Below are 18,340 nucleotides of genomic sequence, written 5' to 3'. Positions count from 1 at the left end.
CACTTTGCAGAGGGCTACCTCCCTAACTGTATCTTACAAAACGATTTCACATCCAGGACTCTTTCTACTATTATACATCATACGGCCACGAGGTTGAATTTTTCCAGTAACATAACTATATACCAGAAAAGGGGGTAAAATGAGATACTTTGCAGCAGCCAGGCAACAGCTGAACAGCACTAAGCTTCAGGAATTAGTTTTATTTTGTTTCATTAAGGATGAAGTCAGATCAAATGAAGGGAAAGAAATGTTGCAAAAGTATGACTAACCAGAAAGGAGGAAACTATCTACAGAAACCATAACTAATGAAGCAACCAATCTCAACTCTCACAAAATGGCCTTTCAGTGCCTCATTCTCTCATTAGTGAACGTCAAGCTGCTGCTACCTTACAGAAAGGCATACATTTTCTTGAGCTCAGAGACCATCAATAACAGCTAGGTAGCCCTATCCTATGACATATTAAATGGCAGACTTCCCCAGAGCATGATTTAGCAATGAGCGTGCCTCATAACTGTTCTCTAGAGCTTAAGTTATAAACCTTTTAGAAATTGCAAGGATCCAAATTATTATTAATGGGAACAATCCCACAGCTTTGCTTTCCTTTAAATAAGAGCAAAACTGCTGGATACAACTTCATAGCAAAGAGAAAACAAACATGCTAATGTAGATTACCCAGAAAGTGTCTACTTTTCCAGGCTAAGTTCAGTTTTTATTAAATTTTTCCCACTTCTACTCCCATGATTTTTAGCCTATAAGACATTTGCCAGTTCTAGAGTATTACATTTCAAAGAAGATACATATTGTTAACAATCTAAAGGATTTCTCACATCCGGAGTTAAAACTAACAGGTATTGAAATGCCCTAGATTAGGAGAACTAACAAGCCTCACGTCCTTTTTAATATCTCAATGTCCTCATCTAGAAAATAAAGCAGTTGTACTAGATGATTTCTTAGGTCCCTTCCAGTTCTAACTTTCTATTCTAAGGACTCCAGTTCACTAAGAAAATTACTGCCTTGTTAAAGCTCAAAATGTAGTCATTTAAAACACACCACAAGAATGTAAGAAAGTTAGGGAACTTGAACAGACTTTCCCACACTGACTTTCCAAAATCGCAGAAGGCAGGAAATATGGCTGCCTATTTGTTATCCTCACTTACATAAAAACCAGTCTAAACACCAGTATTATAAAAAAAAGTAGACAATTCATGAGCCTACATATATTCAAACAGGACTAGCACGTCAGTGATACTAAACAATTTCCCATCATAATTTTTTTCATGCCAAAATATAAAAATGTGTATATACCCTTTTATCATGCTTTATTAAAGGTCAGCTCCATCATGATAGACTTTAAAATGATAAAATCTTCTAAATAAACTAATTTTCACCTTTTTAAATGGATATGGTTCAAATTTCAAAATAACCAATAGTGAAACATAGTTCAAAATGAGTGACTATTGCGGTCAACTGAGACGTTCCAATATATATACCTCTTCCCTTAGATTCTTTCCCTTCAATGCTTTCCTTATTCCTAACTCCTCTCCACCTCTCCATTCCATTCAGCCCCACTCCTTCTCTCCCCTCCCTTCTCAACTAAGTACTACTTTCAAAGCAGTCTGGGAAGTAGTTCTCTTATGCTGTTTCCCCGAAAATAAGGCCTAGCCGGACCATCAGCTGTAATGCATCTTTTGGAGCAAAAATTAATATAAGACCCGGTCTTATTTTACTATAAGTAAAATAAGTCTTATAGTAAAATAAGTCTTATAGTAAAATAAGACCGGGTCTTACATAATATAGTATCAGGCCAGGTCTTATATTAATTTTTGCTCCAAAAGACGCATTAGAGCTGACGGTCTGGCTAGGTCTTATTTTCAGGGAAAGAGGGTATCTAGGAAGTATCAGAATCACCTGGGAAGCTTATTAAAAATATACACTAGTGTAAGGGGAAGTGGATGGATTCTACTTTTAACTAGGAGTTTTAAAAAAATTAAACCTTGATTAACCAGCTTGCTCAGAGAGTAGGATAGGACACTCTGGTTAACTAAAGATTAACCAAGGAACTTGTTTTATTGAAGAAAAAAAAAATCCTGGGGTGGCCTGTTAGCTCAGTTGGTTACAGAATGGTGCTAGTAGCACCTAGGTTGCCGGTTCGATCCCCGCATGAGCCACTGTGAGCTGCGACCTCCTTAAAAAAAAAGAAATCCTTCTAGGATCCACGATATCACTTTTCCCCTTGCTCAGAAATTAATAGTTCTTCATGAGAAATACAACTTAATAACTGTCCTACAAATAGGTCAAGTTTATAATGAATTCTTATCCTATGCAGGGGTGAGCCCAAATAACAGGCCAAATAGAGCCCTGGAACTAAGAATTGTTTTACAGCTTTAAAGGGTTGCTAAAATGTAACTGAGACCATATGTGGCCCACAGACCTAAAATATATGCTATCTGGCCCTTTACAGAAAAAGTTTGCCAACCTTTGCTTGTTCTATAGTACTAAAGGCACTGGAAGTACAGAGACCCCAGGGACACTGCCCAGAAGCGCTCCTTTCTCATCAGATTAACAGGGGGGGGAAAAGTTTCCATTAAATCGGTTCCAAATGACTTAAATAGAATCGTTGCTATTTCTCTAATGAACTTGTCTACATGACTAGCCCTCAAGAAAGTGTTACCCCCAAAAGGCTTTATTCCCTTCTTTACGCCTAACAGTTTCACCTGAGGTGCTACTTAGCTCTGGAAATAAATGCAAAAAATGAGAAGCCTTACCTGGGGCATTCGCTATAGCCAAGGGCAGGCTCGGAAGCTGGTGCACCTGGATTCCTGAAGCACCCAATGCGCTGAGGTTAATGGTCTGGAGGCCAGGCATAGAGGAGAGCTGAGCAGCATTCACAGTGACGGTGCCGGCAGGGATAGAGGCAGCTGAGGCAATGGGTGTAAGGGTGGTATTGCTGCTGCTGGTCTGCCCCAGGGAAACACCCTGCATTGGGGCCAACGTGATTGTCTGGGCCTGTGGGTTCTGAACTTGGAGGTTTTGCAGCTGAAGAGTCTGCCAACTGACCTGTCCATTGGGCCCCACTGTTGGTGTCCGGATGATGATGGGGCCAGAGTTTGGAACAGCCTGAAGCTGTAGGTTCTGGAGGGTTTCCTGGGAGATAGCTTGAGTTGTAAAGGTCTGCCCTGACAATGGTGCTGCTTGAAGAGCCTGGAGGGTCTGTCCTCCTTGAACTAGCTGAGGCTGGATAAGAATTTGTTGTTGCTGTGACTGCTGGTTTTGCTCTCCCTCTTTTTGCTGACTTGCTTGCATTGAGCCTCCAGATGTCTGGCTCTGCTGGATGTTTAGAGCTTCAGACCCCTGTAGCCCACTGACTCTCTGGGGTGTCTGGCCTTGAGAGTTGGTCCCTGCTGATCCGCTGGTGGTAAAGTTCATAATTCCCATGTTGCTGGTGGTAGTAGTTGTTGAATAGCTATTGGCATTGGTGAAAAAGGAGCTGGAACTGGCTTGTGATGATACCAAAGTGGCAGAACTGATGGCAGTCCCTGAGGTGACGGGCTGGGAGCCGCTCTCCTGGGACCCAGAGCTGCTGATAGTGACTGCCTGAGAGCTAGGAGTCAAGGTAGCTGCAGAAACGCTATTAACAGGTAGCAAAGTGATATTCCCATTCAGGGCCACTGGTACGTTGGTCACATACTGAGTTTGTCCTGAGAGTACATTATTAGCCAGGCCTTGCAGGGGGACAGCCTGTTGGAGTAGATTTGGCATAGCAGCAATGATGTTGCCTCCACTTCCTCGATTTGTGATGATCTGTTGGTTTGCACCTGGTATGATCTGTATTTGACCAGAACCATCCTGCTGCACTTGGGCCCCAGTGGCAGCGAATTGCAGCTGTTGCCCATCAACGGTCTGGAACTGTGGGATTACTTGATACTGAATGTTAGGCATCACTCCAGGTAGTCCTGTCAAGACTTGCTGGTTCTGTAAGTTGGAGGTGGCAGCCACAACATACTGCCCACCAGAGACCGTGCGATTCTTGGAAGACTCACTGCCATTGCTGCCATTGGTACTGCTGCCACTCTGTTCCTTTGAGGTAGGGGTAGCCCCAGAGGAGGAAGAGATGATCTGCCAGCCATTGGCACCCTGTGAGAGTTGTGTGGCCGTGAGGTCAAGCTCACCGGTGCCCCCTGACTGGCCTGGGCCCTGCGAGTTGTTGCTGTTTTCATTGGGTGATTCAATTCTGCTGCAAGTTGCTGCCAGCAGAGCCAAAGGGGATGGCTGGGATTCCTGGCCAAAAAATAAGAGGAAAGGAATCAGTTCAGTTGACACCCAGTTGCCAGCGGGGGGGGGGGGGGGGGGGGGGGGGAGTATACTATAAACAAATAGCAACGCAGTGCAGACAAAGAGAAAATGAACAAACGAAACCCTGAAATTGCCATTTTTGGGGCTCTCCCAGTCACTTGTCTCTCTGTACTTACTTCCCTATCTCTAAAAGGGTGAGCCCCTTCCTAAATTCTTTTCTGTGGAGACAATCACCTAAAGATGGGTACATCCTCTCAACACCTTGGCCGCTCTGTCCTGATCAGCACTTACCTGTCCTCCTCCTCCACTGCTGCTGCTACTGCCTGTGCTGCTGCTTCGAGCCTGGGAAAAGGCACCACCACCATTACCATTGCCCCCATTATTGCCACCAACTCCTTTTTCAATCTTCACCACGGCTGTCATTTCATCCATGGAGTGATCTTGGTCTAAAAAGAATGAAAGGATAGACAACTTCAAGTTGAGGGAAGGAAAAGGGTAAAGTGAGGAAGAATAGAAGAGGCTATGATGAAACAGGCATGACTAACAGGAAGGTGAAACATGCCAGCGTAAAAAAAAAAAAAAATGGATTGGGGGAGAAGGAACAGTTGCAGAATGTGTAGCACATGAGCTAGGCTTACTGGTGCTGAAACTGGGCCTCAACTCTCCTTTGCACTAAGTTAAACTCAGAAAATATTGAAAAGGTGCTTTTGGCATAGGAAGTGTGAAGGACAGTGGGCATGTTGAAAGAGTTTCAAAACAAGAAAAAGTATCCTGGGGGAAAAAAACAAGGATAAGACAAAAAACATGTGGGTGGATGGAAAGCTTGCTAAAATTAGGGTCAAAGGAGATGGAGAAAGAGAAAAATTCAAGTGTAAAAAGTAACAAGAGAGGAGGGCAAAGGGGAAAAAAGTTGAGAAGTGTGAGTGGGGAAACATTTGTGAATACTGGTAAGGGGCTAAACGGGTCCAGGACATAGAAATCAGGTTTCCTGGCGGACTGAGGGCGGACCCTAGAGGGAAAGGGCGGTTTCGGGGTGAGGGGCGTGGAAAGGGCGGGACAGTGGGGGGGAGGGGAAATCTACGGAGGGTGGGGAGGGCCCTGGGGCCGGCGGCGACCAGAGGGCGGACCAGGGAGGCGGTTGGCCCGGGCGGGGCCTGCACTGCTCGGGCCGCCCCCGCGGCTCCAGCCCCCGGCAGGAGGAGCCTTAGGCAGACGGCCGAGTAGTGGGGGGTAAGGCCCGTCCCCCCCGTGGCCGGGGCGGGCAGGGGGCGGGCGAGGCCACTCTGCCCCCTCCCCCGGGGCGGGCGGCCCATCCCCCTCCTCCTCGGAGGCCCCGCCACTGCCCCTTCTCCCTCCCTTCCCTCCGCCCCGGGCGGGACCAAGGCCGCCGCCGCCGCCTCCCGCCCGCCCCCCCTCATGGCGGGGACCGCCTGGTCGGCCCTCGCGCGCGCCCCCTCATTCCCCTACCACCCCTAAGCTTGAAGTGGACTCATCCTTACCGCTCATGGTGGCAGCTGAGGGACGAGCTCAAGGGGGTCCTGTCCGGGGGGGTTGGGGGGGGCCGGGAAAAACGCGGACGCTGACGAGGCAAACGAACCCGTACCGGACAGGGAGGGGGGGGTAAGGAGGAGGGAGCAGCGCGCCACAAGCCCGGCCTAGGCCCCTCCCCTTCACTGCTGCCCCGCCCAATGAGGGAGGGAGGAAGGAGGGACTTGCAGAAGAAAGGCGGGCAGGTTATCCAATGGTAAGACTCGCTTACTCTCTGAGGCGTGTAAGACAAAGTTGCGTGCCCGGTGTCCGCCCTAAAAGGCCGCCCTCTCAATTTTCAAAACCAATAAAAGACGCAGGAAGTGGATGTGGGCGGGAGCTAGAAATGATAGGCTTGGAAAGAAACCAGTCAACTGCCAGGCGGGCTCTCTGAGAGGTAGAGATAGGAAGAGCTTTGGTTGGAGTGACAGAACAACGACCAACCAGAATCCTGGACGTGCCTGAGCAAAGTCCCAGTGGGAGGAGAGACAAGAAGTAGACAGGAATGGGAGAGGATGAAGTTGATCAAAACCAATCAGAAATCAGGCGGGCAGCCAGGAAAGTTGTGATTGGATTAACGCTGAAAAGAGACAAGATAAGACGCAAATTGACGGGAACTAAAAGCCAATTAAACACCGAATGAACTCTGAGGGCGGGAACTCGGAGTAGGCAGAGGAGAATTGGCGTCTCACTTAGTCACTCAGTCCAATGAGGCGGCGGAGGAAGCCAGGCACCGCCTCCATCTTGGCCGATGGGCGTTACTAGAGCCGTCTCTCATGGGGGAGGGAAAAGGGCTGTGCCAAGAGGAGTCCGTCGCCATATTGGCCCTCCTCACGGGATGTCTTTACAGTGACTGGGTGATACGCTTTAGCGGAGCCCTCTAGCTCAACAAGTGTCAGGGCCAAGAAACTCAGTGTGCAGTTCTGCCTCGCCACCAGGGCTCTTTTACGTCTTCATTTAACGTCCCTTAAAAGTATTTCTCAAGTCTCACTCTTCCCAGGCTGGGCGGACAGGCAGTCGGATGCCTCTGAACGTGGGTGTAAACCCTGAGGGTGCCAGCGCAATGAGATCTGGCGACGGTGCTCACGCCTTCAGTCAACACTGAGCTGACCAATTTGCAAGGCCTTTGTGAGACTACAGCAAACGCCATTTTATTAAATTTCCCCAAAGGTGCTGACCACTTAATTTATGGCGGATTAACTTTTCAAGAGCTCTGAGGCTAAAGTGCACTGGAGGACCCAGAGTAAAGGTCCTGTAAGCCACTTATTCCCCCCCACTCTCAATTGCAAATGCCATCTAATCATAAAACAAGGTAGTAGAACAGTTTTTTTTGTTGTGGTTATTTTTTTTTTACAACTACAAAGATTTTAAAGGAGCTATTTCCCGAGGTACCTGAATTTCTGCTCTCCCATCCTGCCTTCCTTTTATTCTAGTTTTGGTGGAGGCAGCCTGAGTGGTTTGTGGTCAAGAATGATGAGGTCATTCTCTTTAGCACTTGTATGTTATATGTTATCACTTAAATAGCTACAATTTCAGCGCTTGTGATAGGCTGTCATGCTTTAAAGTCTGGATTCCCCTAAAACAGACCTCTGCAGTCTTGGGCAGGACCTGAAGACGGGTGATGTGATTGTCGAATGTGTTAGGTGCCTAGGTCAGTTAAGTGTTTTGCATTCTTTATGTCATGCTCATATGGAAGATTCTAATAAGTTTTAGAGATTATGTGTTTTATAACTGAAGAAATTAAGGCTAGGCAGTAACTTGCCCAAGGTCACAAAGCTAGTAAGTTGTAGTTCCAGATTCCAACCCAGAATAGTGCCACAAAAAGTCTTCTATAAATTCTTTGTAGAGAATAAAGCAATGCCTTGTATAACCATTTATAAAAATGGCTTAATAAAAAAAAAATTTCTGCCTCCTTTGCTCTCCCATCTTTCCCTCCTCTGGCTTTTTCTTCCTAACTCAAGGAAGTCTGCTTCCCCTAAGGGGTCTGAGCCTTTATTGTTTTGTTTTTTTTTTTCTTTATTGTTTTTTAAAAATGCTTTTATAATGTTACCTTCTAGCTCCTGAAAAAATCCTATCCATACTTCCAGGATAGTTCAAATGGCATCATCCTCTTGTATACCTTTATTATAAAACATCACATTACATTATAATTAATAGCATCTCTCCCTAGATCAAAGCGTCTCAAAATATGTCAGACAATCCCTATCAGAATCCTGTGGGCTGCTTTTTACAAAGGTAGATTCCTAGACCCCATCTCAGATTGAATAATTCCCATTCTCTCGGATGGGGCTTGAGAGTATGCATTTTTTAGTAGCTCTTTCAAGTGATTAGTCCCTAAACCAATTTTAAGAAACACTGTGGGAAGAAACTGGAGAGAAGAAACTTCCAGAAGGGAAGAAACTTCCCAAGGGAAGAAACTGCATTAGTCATCTTTGTAAACCAAGCTGTCAAGATTGTAACAGCTGTTCAGTGCATTCAGCATAAGACCACACCTAAACTGGGGGGGGGGGGGGGGGGCTAACATTGTAGAGCAGTCCTCTGAACATTTCACATATATTGTCCAACTTAATCCTTTCAACCAATTTAAGAAACTGCCATCTCTTTTTATAGATGAGAAAACTGAAGCTCAGATACTTCCATTAAATTAATGACTGCTCTGTTTAATTCCAACCCTTGTGTTTTTTCCATGGTTCTAAGTTATTCCTAAAATGAGAACTAGGGTTTGATTTTATCCCAGCTACTGAGAAAAAGGCTTAGATATAGACTCAGCAATTCAGGAGCCATCATCCTTTTCCCAATACTGTTTCTCCAGGACAAGACAAAATTCAGAACCTGGCTAGTGAGGGATGGTTGCTTATTGATGGTCCCTGAAAGCAAATGGGCATGATCCATCTTGTCCAATTATCTGTAAAACCTGAACAAATTTTTTTTAATCTTAACACAAAAAACAAAAATGAATCTATTTATTTCAAGGCTTCTCAAATCACTTAACTCCTAATGACTGTGTTTTAAAAAGCAATGTGGGGGGTGGCCAGTTAGTTCAGTTGGTTAGAATGCTGTGCTCTGAACAACAAGGTTGCCGGTTCAATTCCCGCATGGGATGGTGGGCTGCGCTCCGTGCAACTAAATATTGAAACCGGCAACTGGACTTAAAGCTGAGCTGTGCCCACCACAACTAGATTGAAGGACAACAACTTAGAACTGATGGGTCCTGGAGAAACACACTGTTCCCCAATAAAGTTTAAAAAAGGAAAAAGAACGAGTTCTATGAAGTCTTTCCTACCTTCGACAGGTATTGAATACTCTGTCCACTGTGTTCGGTTTACACACCTCCACTCGAGGTATCTAAATATCTGATTCTCCAACTACACAAAGCAATCTGAAGGCCCAGATGATGCCTTTTCACTTTATATCCTCAGGGGCTGGCATATAGTTGACACCCAGTAAACATTTGTTAAGTGGAAGGGGAAGCATAATTCCAGTTACCTAACATCCTAAATAGGTCTCCAGATTGATTCTCAGCCTTCAGTTGGTTGTCTTTTACAAGTTAAATCATTCTTCCTGATTTTGAAGCCACTTTGTAGCTTTCATCAAATTTCCACTTAGCAATCTCGTAAATGGGAACATTTTACAAATTAAAATACATAGGTGAGTCAAAACTCTCTTTTTACCCCATCATTGCAACATGCCCTCTCAGTAAGTTTTCAACTACAGCTAAGTACAAAACGGACTGACTAACCTTTCTTTTACCTGCCCTGCCTACTCTAGGATAAAGGAGATTGAAGAGAGAGAGAAAGAAAGAGAGAGAGAGAGAGAGAGAGAGAGAGAGAGAGAGAGAGAGAGAGTCCCTGACAGGTTAAGTCTCAGCAGATAATGTTCTAAATCTTTAATTCTAGCTCTCTGAACAAAACAAGCCTAGGTTTCTCACATCATGCAGTTAAGGTTATTTGCAGTACAAAAGTGACTCTAAGAATCTGAATGGATCATTACACACATCCCTCAGTCTTTTTAGGACTCTGGAAAGGCAAGAAACTAAGATAAGAACTTTAACAAGTCGGGTTTCTTTATTTGGGAAGCCCAAAACCTGTTGATGAGAAAAAGGACTGCCTGCAGATATTCTTATTCTTTTTATTATCATTATTTAAAATGAGTCATTCTGTACCTTTGCTATGTCTGTTTCCTTATCTGAGAGGTACTGTGTGGCTCATCCCTGCCTAGACTGTACCTTCTACTAGGAAAGTCTTTTCTAAGTGTGGCAACCAGTCAGCGGCTCTGGTGGTCTTAAAGGCCCTGGAGGAAAGAAGGCTGAGGGGAAAAATGACAGTTTTTGTCATTTTGACAGTTTTTGGCATAGTCAAGAACACAGTTTAGTTATCGTTGGAGCTGAACTCTGGTCCAACCTTGAAAAGGGCTACAAAAAGGCCAGACTGGAAACTGATGGTCTCTGGAGCTTGAAGGCCCTCTGGCAAAGCAAAGCAGAGGTAGTTTGAGGCATGGTGGGGAAGAGGAAGAGAAATTGCTGAGAGACTCTACATTCCACCATCCATCTGCATTCTTGAGAGTTAGAGAAGCAGGCTCCCCATCAGGGGGTCAGAGAGGAAACCAGACCCCAAACTGATTAAGCCAAGAGTTTTTCTGAACATTTAAATCTAGAGACCAGCTTGAAACATACATAATCAAAACATTTCCCTCCATCAAATATCCAAACCCCTCAGCCTCCTCAGGGATCCAAAGCTCACCAGACCGAGAAGGAAGCTGGTGCTTAATGCTGATTTACCCTCACCAGCCACCCCACCCCACCTAGACCTCTGCACCCCAGGGATGACTGGGGTCCTGCCCGGGCAGTAAAGCATTAAAAAAAAAAAAGTTCCTCTTTTAACCAAAAATGAAGCAGTTTCCCTTTCTATTTCCTTTCCTGGGACAAGTAGCCCTGAGTCCCTTCCAGAGTCCAGAGTTGAGAAGAGTTACACCACCCCCCAGTTTCCCATTCCCAGAAAACAGAATGACCCCCGACAGACTCAACAGGTCTGGAAAAAGGACCTGCCCTCCCGGCATCCACAGAAGCTGAAGGAAGAAAGGGGAAGGGAAGGAAGGGGGGCTGGCCCGGTTTCCCCCTCCCACGGAAGCGGGGCCACCCTGGAGGCGGGCGGAGGGCCGGGCTGGGGGAGGAGGGACCTGGACTCATAAACAAACCCGCCTGGGCCACGAGGTGCCCAGAGGAAAAGGGTGGGGTTTGTCGCCTCTCAGACCCAGCCTGAGCTGGATGTCTGGTGTGGGCTGGGCCGGGGCCTCTCCACCCCCAATTTCCGGCTAGGGGTGGACCACCTGGCTCTCCTCAACCACAAACCCCTCCTTCCTGCTTTGCCCTCCCTCCCTGGAGCGGAGAAGCTGGCTGAGGTTCGTTGAGGCCTAACACCTGACTTCTTCCGGAAGATTTCATTGTCCCCAGGGTGAGTGAGTGGGTGGTTCTTGTGAGGGAAAGGCCCTGGATATTAATTCCTTCTTGGGGTGGATAGGGAAAGATGGGAGAGGACAGGAGCTTCACAGACTTCTGCCTCCAAGAAGGGTTTTCCCACAACTTTCCTAATGCTGATGCCCAAGGGATAATCTTTACCGCGGCCTTCCTTCCCTCTGCTCTCCCTTCCCCCACCACTGTAGGTGATCACAGGTTCCTGCACAAAGGTCCCTGGGAGTCTTCCAGGAAGAGCTTACCTTAGTCACTCACAAGACTAGTAACTAACACCTGTAGATATTATAGTATCTTCTTACTGATTTAGGAAAAGAAATTCTACACTGGAGAAATGTGCCCAACCAAGGTCCCAAGGCAGACATAGTGGGACTCCCTGCCACCACTTCTACTCCTGCATTCCCCAAAGTGGGAGGCACTTACCCCTGGTAGAATTTGAACATTTCTGTATGTGTTCTTTCAATGAATTTTAGAAGGAATTTGAAATACATAATCAAACCTATCATTTAACAGATTTTATTGTTAAGATAAAAAAAATTAATGGAATACTGTGGAATAAGGGAAACCTGATAACGGTAAAAACTATGAAGGTGGAGTATGATGATGGAAGTCTGGGGAAATACACTGTACCATCCTGGTTTCACCATCTTACAAGCCGCTGTTTCTAAGGAAGGATGAAGGAGAAGGGGAATTCTGTGAGGGAACTAGTCTAGGTGATCCACAAGGCTCCTTCCAACATTGCCATTCTAAAGTTTAAGAGCAATCAAAGATTTATAAAACAGGAAAACTGGAAGGCAGATGTCACGCAGGGTCTCTAATCCCGCTCCCGTAAGAATGCAGGATATGGTGAGGCCAAAAAGGAACACCAATGGTGCTATAGATAGGGGAGTCATGCTACTATATTCTTACTGGTGGCTGGGTTGGAGACATGGAGCAAACATCCGCCAGTACCTTAACAAGGGGTCTTCCTGCACCCCGGGCTCGCTGGCAACCGGGAAAGACACACGAAATAGGATCCACACAAAGTAGGATCCACACGATCTGCAATCAGCCCCCCGGTTCTCTGCCTGGCAACCAACCAACCAACGCAGCCACGGCAGTTACATCGGTGGCCAATTGGCTAACTGGTCACAGCCAACAGCCATCTACCACCCGAGTCGGCACCTTTCCACGTGAGGCCGAGAGAGCCTGGAAACTGCTCTCTGGGACTCTGTCCCCACAGCAGAGAACAAGAAAAACTGAGCTAGTAAAGTCAGGAATTTTCTCTGAGCCACATTCCCCCAGGTCCACCACCAAAAGGCCCAGAGCTGAAGAGGAGGCCTTCCTACCTTCCACAAGGGAAAAGTGCAAGACAGGATGAACAGGTCCTAGAATGGTTTCACCCCCACCCCTGGAGAATTTTGCCTGGTTAGTCTCTTCATTCCTGCAAGGTGCACACAGCAGGGTTGAACAGGGAGTCACCGCTGCCTGTGTGGTGTCTGTGTTGCAAGACCCTCTGCTCAATCCTGCCCGAGGACTGAGCCCGTCCAAACTGTCAACATCAAGCTGATCCTTCTGTGATTATCTCCTCCTCGACCTGAGCCCACTCTGGGCCTGTACAGGCAAGCAGGGATGATGGTTGGGGCCCAGTCGGAGCTCAGCTTCCAGGTCCATAGGTGGGTTGCTGCCTAGGCCTCCTCAGGCTTAGCATCCTCCAGCAACTTCAAAAACACTGAATCAGACCACCAGACGTGCATTGTGTGGCCCTGATGTAATATAATATGAAGAACACCTAATATATATTCTTTTCCAAAATATTGAACCTGAGTCTAAGAAAGTCTTTAGAGTTTATCTCTAGTTTGCAGAAAATATGGGGGCTGGAGGAACAAGATAAATGGAAACACAAAGACACAAATAAGAAAAATCCAAAAGGTAGGACATTCTACAGGACAACTGACTGTTTCTTCAGCAAGTCAACGACAAGAGGAGGAAGGGCTTAAAAGAGACTTAAGAGGCAAAACAGTCACATGCAACATGAACAAACCAGCTGTAAAAGGCATTTTGGGGACAGTTGGGAAAATTTCAATATGGATTATTAGATGATATCAAGGAGTGATTGTTAATTTGGGGAACATGATAATACTATTGGGATTATATAAGAACAGGTTTTTTTAATTTATTTTTCAATTACAGTTGACATACAATATTATATTAGTTTCAGGTATACAACATAGTGATTAGGCATTTATGTACCTTACGAAGTAATAAGTCTAGTACTCATCTGACACCATACACAGAGTGGACGAAAAAGGGGTTCTACAGAAAGCAACCTCATAGGGTGCTCTGATCCTAAATTCCTATCTAGGCTGGTCATGGTGAGTAGGTCACGTCCCAGGTATATAACTTCTTTAGTAAAAGGCTTATCTTTGCCTTAAGCCGTGTCCATTGTTTCTGTGCACTTAGGTTAACACACTTTTTGAAATACCTCTTTTCATACCCCTCAAGGAAAACCACCCAACCACTCTCAAGAGAGCACATAATCTTGTTAACTATCCTGTAATCCAACCCCCCACCTTGCTTTCTTCCACCTTCCTGTAATCTTTCTTACATTCCCCCTTAATTTCTTTCTTCTTTTTTTAAATTAAAGTTTATTGAGGTGACAATTGTTAGTAAAGTTCCATAGATTTCAGGTATACAATTCTATATTACATCATCTATAAATCCCATTGTGTGTTCACCACCTATTTCAAATGCATAAAATAAACTGCATATAAAAGAAGTTGCAAAACTGTTATACTCTGGAGAATTTGAGATCTTGCTCCCTGGTATATGTCATCAGTTTGGCTCAAATAAACTATTATAAAAATTCTAAGGAAGAAAGAAAGAGAGGAAAGAGGCTGGAGGGAGGGAGAGAGGAGGGAGAAAGAGGGAGAGGGGGAGAGGGAGAGGGAGAGAGAGAGAAAAGGAAGGAAGGAAGGTAGGTTAGCTCAGTTGGTTAGAGCATGGTACTAGTAACACCAAGATTGCCAGTTCGATCCCCACATGGGCCACTGTGAGCTGCGCCCAGGTTTGAACGTTTATTACAATATTATTGACTCTATTCAACATGATCGAACGTGTTTTTATTTGCAATACATATTGAAACATTTAAGGATTTAATATCATATTGTCTAAATTATCTTAAAATACTTCCCCCAAAACTGACCTAAATGTAGCAAATATTGGTAATTGTTAAGTCCAGGTAATAGCTCAATCAGGGTGGTATGATGCCTTTCAGCTGGTTGGAGTGCGAGCCCTGAACAACAGGGTTGCTGGTTTGATTCCCACATGGACCAGTGAGCTGCACCCTCCACAACTACATTGAAGACAATGGGCTGCTGCTGAGTTTCCAGAGGGGCGGCAGGATGGCTCAGCTGGTTGAAGCGCGAGCTCTCAACAACAAGGGTGCTAGTTCAATGCCCGCATGGGATGGTGGGCTGCACCCCTTGCAACTAAAGATTGAAACTGCGACTGGACTTGGAGCTGAGCTGCGCCCTCCACAACCAGATCGAGGGGCAACGACTTGGAGCTGATGGGTCCTGGAGAAACACACTGTTCCCCAATATTCCCCAATAAAAAATTTTAAAAAACAGTTAAATCAGATTTGTTTTCTGTATTGATTTAAATGATTTTTTAATAATATAAATGGTTAAAATATTTTAATTAAATAATAATAATTAAAATGCCCACTGGTTCCTTTCTCCTTTCACATCCCCAGGAATATTAGGATGTGGCCTCCTTTTCTGTCTGCTGTTCACACCTTCCTCGCTGCTCCCCCTTTTCCCCTTGCCACATCAGCCTGTGCCACCTAAAGACATGCTAAAGACATGCCACCTCTTGCCATACATCTCAAGGTTTGGTGGTTTAGAGGAGGGAAGAAGTCTGAGGCTTCACCTATAATGCCTGTTTAGAATCAGTTTATGGGTGATGGTAGCAGAATCTGGGGAAGGCACTCTCCCCCATCCTGAAGCCACCCACGTCTCAGCCATTCAACACTATCACACTGTGGGGACTAATTCAGAGAAGGATTGAGGGAAAATTAAGCGATCTCCCCTGGGCCAGGCTTCTGACTAAGGCTGAGGAGGGAGGCAGTAGGCTGGAGAACTTTTTGCCTCCTACTTTTGTGATTACTTATTCCCTACCATTCCTTGCTCCCCCCACCCACCCCAAACCAAAGCCAATCTCTGCTATACTTTTTCATTCAGTGTTAACATAATCTGTGCAAGACAGGGCACTAGACAGTGGGGAGATGAGATGAATGAGTCATGGCTTAGTAGAGGAGGCAGACTCACATACAGCTAATTATAATAAATTATAATATCCTGTCTTATATGCAGTGAAACAGGTAATACACAAGTGATCCCTTTTTAAGAGACCTCATGCCCAGTTTTCTCTCCAACAAACTTCTCTCCCTCTTTATACTCCCAGCATCCTCCCTCGCAGTAGTCATCAGTCATCAAGTCCCATCAATCTTTCAGATTTATCCCCTCCTCTCTCTCCAAATCCCTTGTCACTGCCTTCAGCAAAAGCCATCGTTCCTTACTTGGTGATGTTACTATATAGAATGGATTTCTTGTCTCTAGTTTGATCCTTTTCAAAATAGGCTCCACGCCTTCACCCTAGGGAGTCTTGTCTTATTGAGCACAGATCTCATTATCTGGTACAAATCAAATCAAATCTTTCCAGTCCTTACCTTTCACCTAGAAACGTAAGTAAAACTTCAGCCATGCCCACTCAACTACTTATTGTTCATAAAATAGGCCTAGTGGTTTCCTCTGTGATATCCATTGATACACACACAAGTGTGTGCCTGGAATTGCCCTTCTCCCATAGTTTCAACAACTCAGCTTTTGCAACCCTTGTGTGCCATTGGTGGGAATGTAAAGTGGTGCAGCCACTATGGAAAACAGTATGGTGGATCAAATATATGGTGATGGAAGGAGAACTGACTCTGGGTGGTGAACACACAATGTGATATATAGATGATGTATTACAGAATTGTACACCTGAAATCTATGTAATTTTACTAACAATTGTCACCCCAATAAATTTAAAAAAAAAACAGTATGGAGATTCCTCAAACCGCTAAAAATAGAACTGCCGTGTGATCCAGCAATTCCACTTCTGGGTATATATCTGAAGAAAATGAAAACACTAATTAAAAAAGATATATGCACCCTCATGTTCATTACAACATTATTTACAATAGCCAAGATATGGAAACAATTTAAGCGTCCATCAGTAGGTGAGTGGATAAAGAAAATATAATATATATACACAATGAAACATTTTTCAGCCATTAAAAATAATGAAATCTTGCCATTTGCACCAACATGGATGGACCTTGAAGGCATTATGCTAAGTGAAATAAGTCAGACAGAGAAAGACAGATACTATATGATCTCACTTATATGTGGAATCAAAAAAGAGAATAGATCGGTAGTTGCCAGAGGCGGGGGTTCGAGGGTAGGCAAAATGAGTGCAGGGAGCCAAAAATTACAAACTTCCAGTTATAAAATAAATAAGTCCTGGGGATGTAATGTGCAGCACGGCGACTACAGTTAATAACACTGTCTTGCATATTTAAAACTTGCTAAGAGAGTAAATCTTAAAAGTTCTCATGACAAAAAAATTCTGTAACTATGATGACGGGTGTTAAACAGACCTATTATAGTGATCGTTTCAGCATGTACAAATATGAATTATTATGTTGTATACCTGAAATTAATGTATGTCAATTATCCCTCAATTAAAACATAATTCAATAGTAATAAAGGTGCCAAAGGGCGGGGGAGGAAGAACTCACCTTTCAAGTTCTTAGATCAAGCTTTATCTCTGCAATCCTTCCTAGAAATATCCCCTCTATCTCTAGAATTTGCCAGGTTTCTCCACCTGCCTCCACTACAACTGCTGCTGCCTTTTACCTCGCAGCCTTCAAGTTTGTTGCACTTACCTGTCTGTACATTTATAAACACAATGGAGTGAAGTGAACCTCGGCCTTGGAGTCACAGGTCAAAGTTCACATCTAGGCTCCCATCAAAGCAAGTTACTTAACCTCTCTGAACCTTAGTAAAATGAGGATATTACTTACCTGGAAGGGTTGTAGAGAAATTAAATGAAAATGTGGTCAGTCTTTTTTGCTCTTATTGTGTTTTGTTTTGTTAATCTGTTTGGTTTTTGTATTTACTAGCCAACTAACACATGAACATCATCTCTTTGTATAAGATTGAAACAATCAGAAGTTTGGTGAGTACGAGCGCATCGTACAAGCGCATCGCCCTTCACTAACCTATCCCACATATACCGTTCTCTCTTCTCCCAAGGTAGGGGACCACCTTCACCACTTAACAGCTTGGTTTGCAGCTTTTCAGTCCCCTTTTTATGCAGCTACATGTATTTACGTACATCCAACAGAAATTTATTCATTGCCTACTAAGTGCCAGGCACTGTTCTGGTGTGGCAATGAAGACACAACTCTGCTCTTTTGAGCTTACTTGCTATGTTCACGTATATCTCTTTGTTGTTGGTATTTTTTTATGTAAATAGTATTATAAATATTATTCTATAGCTTGCTATTTTTTTAACTTAACAAAATATGTTAAACATCTTTTCATGTTAGTTCATTTCATTGTTTCTTAATATTTCAAACTCTACTGCAGCAAACATCGTTCTCTCTCTCTCTCTCTCTCTCTATATATATATATATATATACACACACACACACACATATATATATATATATATATATATTAGTGCCCATGTACGATATTTAGGAGAGAGTGGAGAGCTGTACAGCAGAGTTGTTAAGAGCACAGATTCTGGAGACAGACCAGAGGTGTGAATCCTGGCTTACTAGCTATACGACCTTAGGCAACTCACTTAACCTCCTTGTCTCACTTAATCTCATCTGTAAAATGAGGAAATAGGAGTATTTACTCCATAGAACAGTTAAGGTATGGTTAGAATCCCTGCCCATACTTATCAGTGTTATCAGTATAGAGTCCTAGAAGTAGAATTGCTGAGTCAAGATTATG

General features: G+C 44.4%; 1 protein-coding gene and 1 long non-coding RNA gene across 3 annotated transcripts in view; one reads left to right on the top strand and one right to left on the bottom strand.

Annotated features, from left to right (window-relative positions):
- SP1 (Sp1 transcription factor) overlaps window positions 1–5,920 on the bottom strand; it is a 42,274-nt gene extending 36,354 nt beyond the window's left edge. Inside the window, exons 1-3 of one of the 2 annotated variants that reach the window (XM_074325629.2) lie at window positions 5,794–5,920; window positions 4,586–4,740; window positions 2,767–4,279 (exon numbers count right to left, since the gene is read on the bottom strand). In XM_074325629.2, the coding sequence (XP_074181730.2) occupies window positions 2,767–4,279; window positions 4,586–4,740; window positions 5,794–5,800 (1,675 nt within the window). In that variant the 5' untranslated portion in view covers window positions 5,801–5,920. Of the gene's footprint in view, window positions 1–2,766; window positions 4,280–4,585; window positions 4,741–4,932; window positions 5,305–5,793 lie in introns of those variants that run through there. The other variant, XM_074325630.2, reaches the window with a different exon arrangement.
- Window positions 5,921–11,013: 5,093 nt separating this feature from the next.
- On the top strand, window positions 11,014–14,898 carry LOC141570089 (uncharacterized). Its single transcript, XR_012493958.1, has 2 exons — window positions 11,014–11,271; window positions 14,545–14,898. It is a non-coding gene; the product is annotated as an uncharacterized LOC141570089 (long non-coding RNA).
- Window positions 14,899–18,340: the final 3,442 nt, after the last annotated feature.

This window comes from Rhinolophus sinicus, chromosome 1, assembly GCF_057876585.1.
Source record: "Rhinolophus sinicus isolate RSI-liver-muscle chromosome 1, RSI-T2T, whole genome shotgun sequence".
Classification (NCBI taxonomy): domain Eukaryota; kingdom Metazoa; phylum Chordata; class Mammalia; order Chiroptera; family Rhinolophidae; genus Rhinolophus; species Rhinolophus sinicus.
Note: the sequence above shows the minus strand (reverse complement) of the source record. Positions and strands in the feature narration are given on the sequence as shown.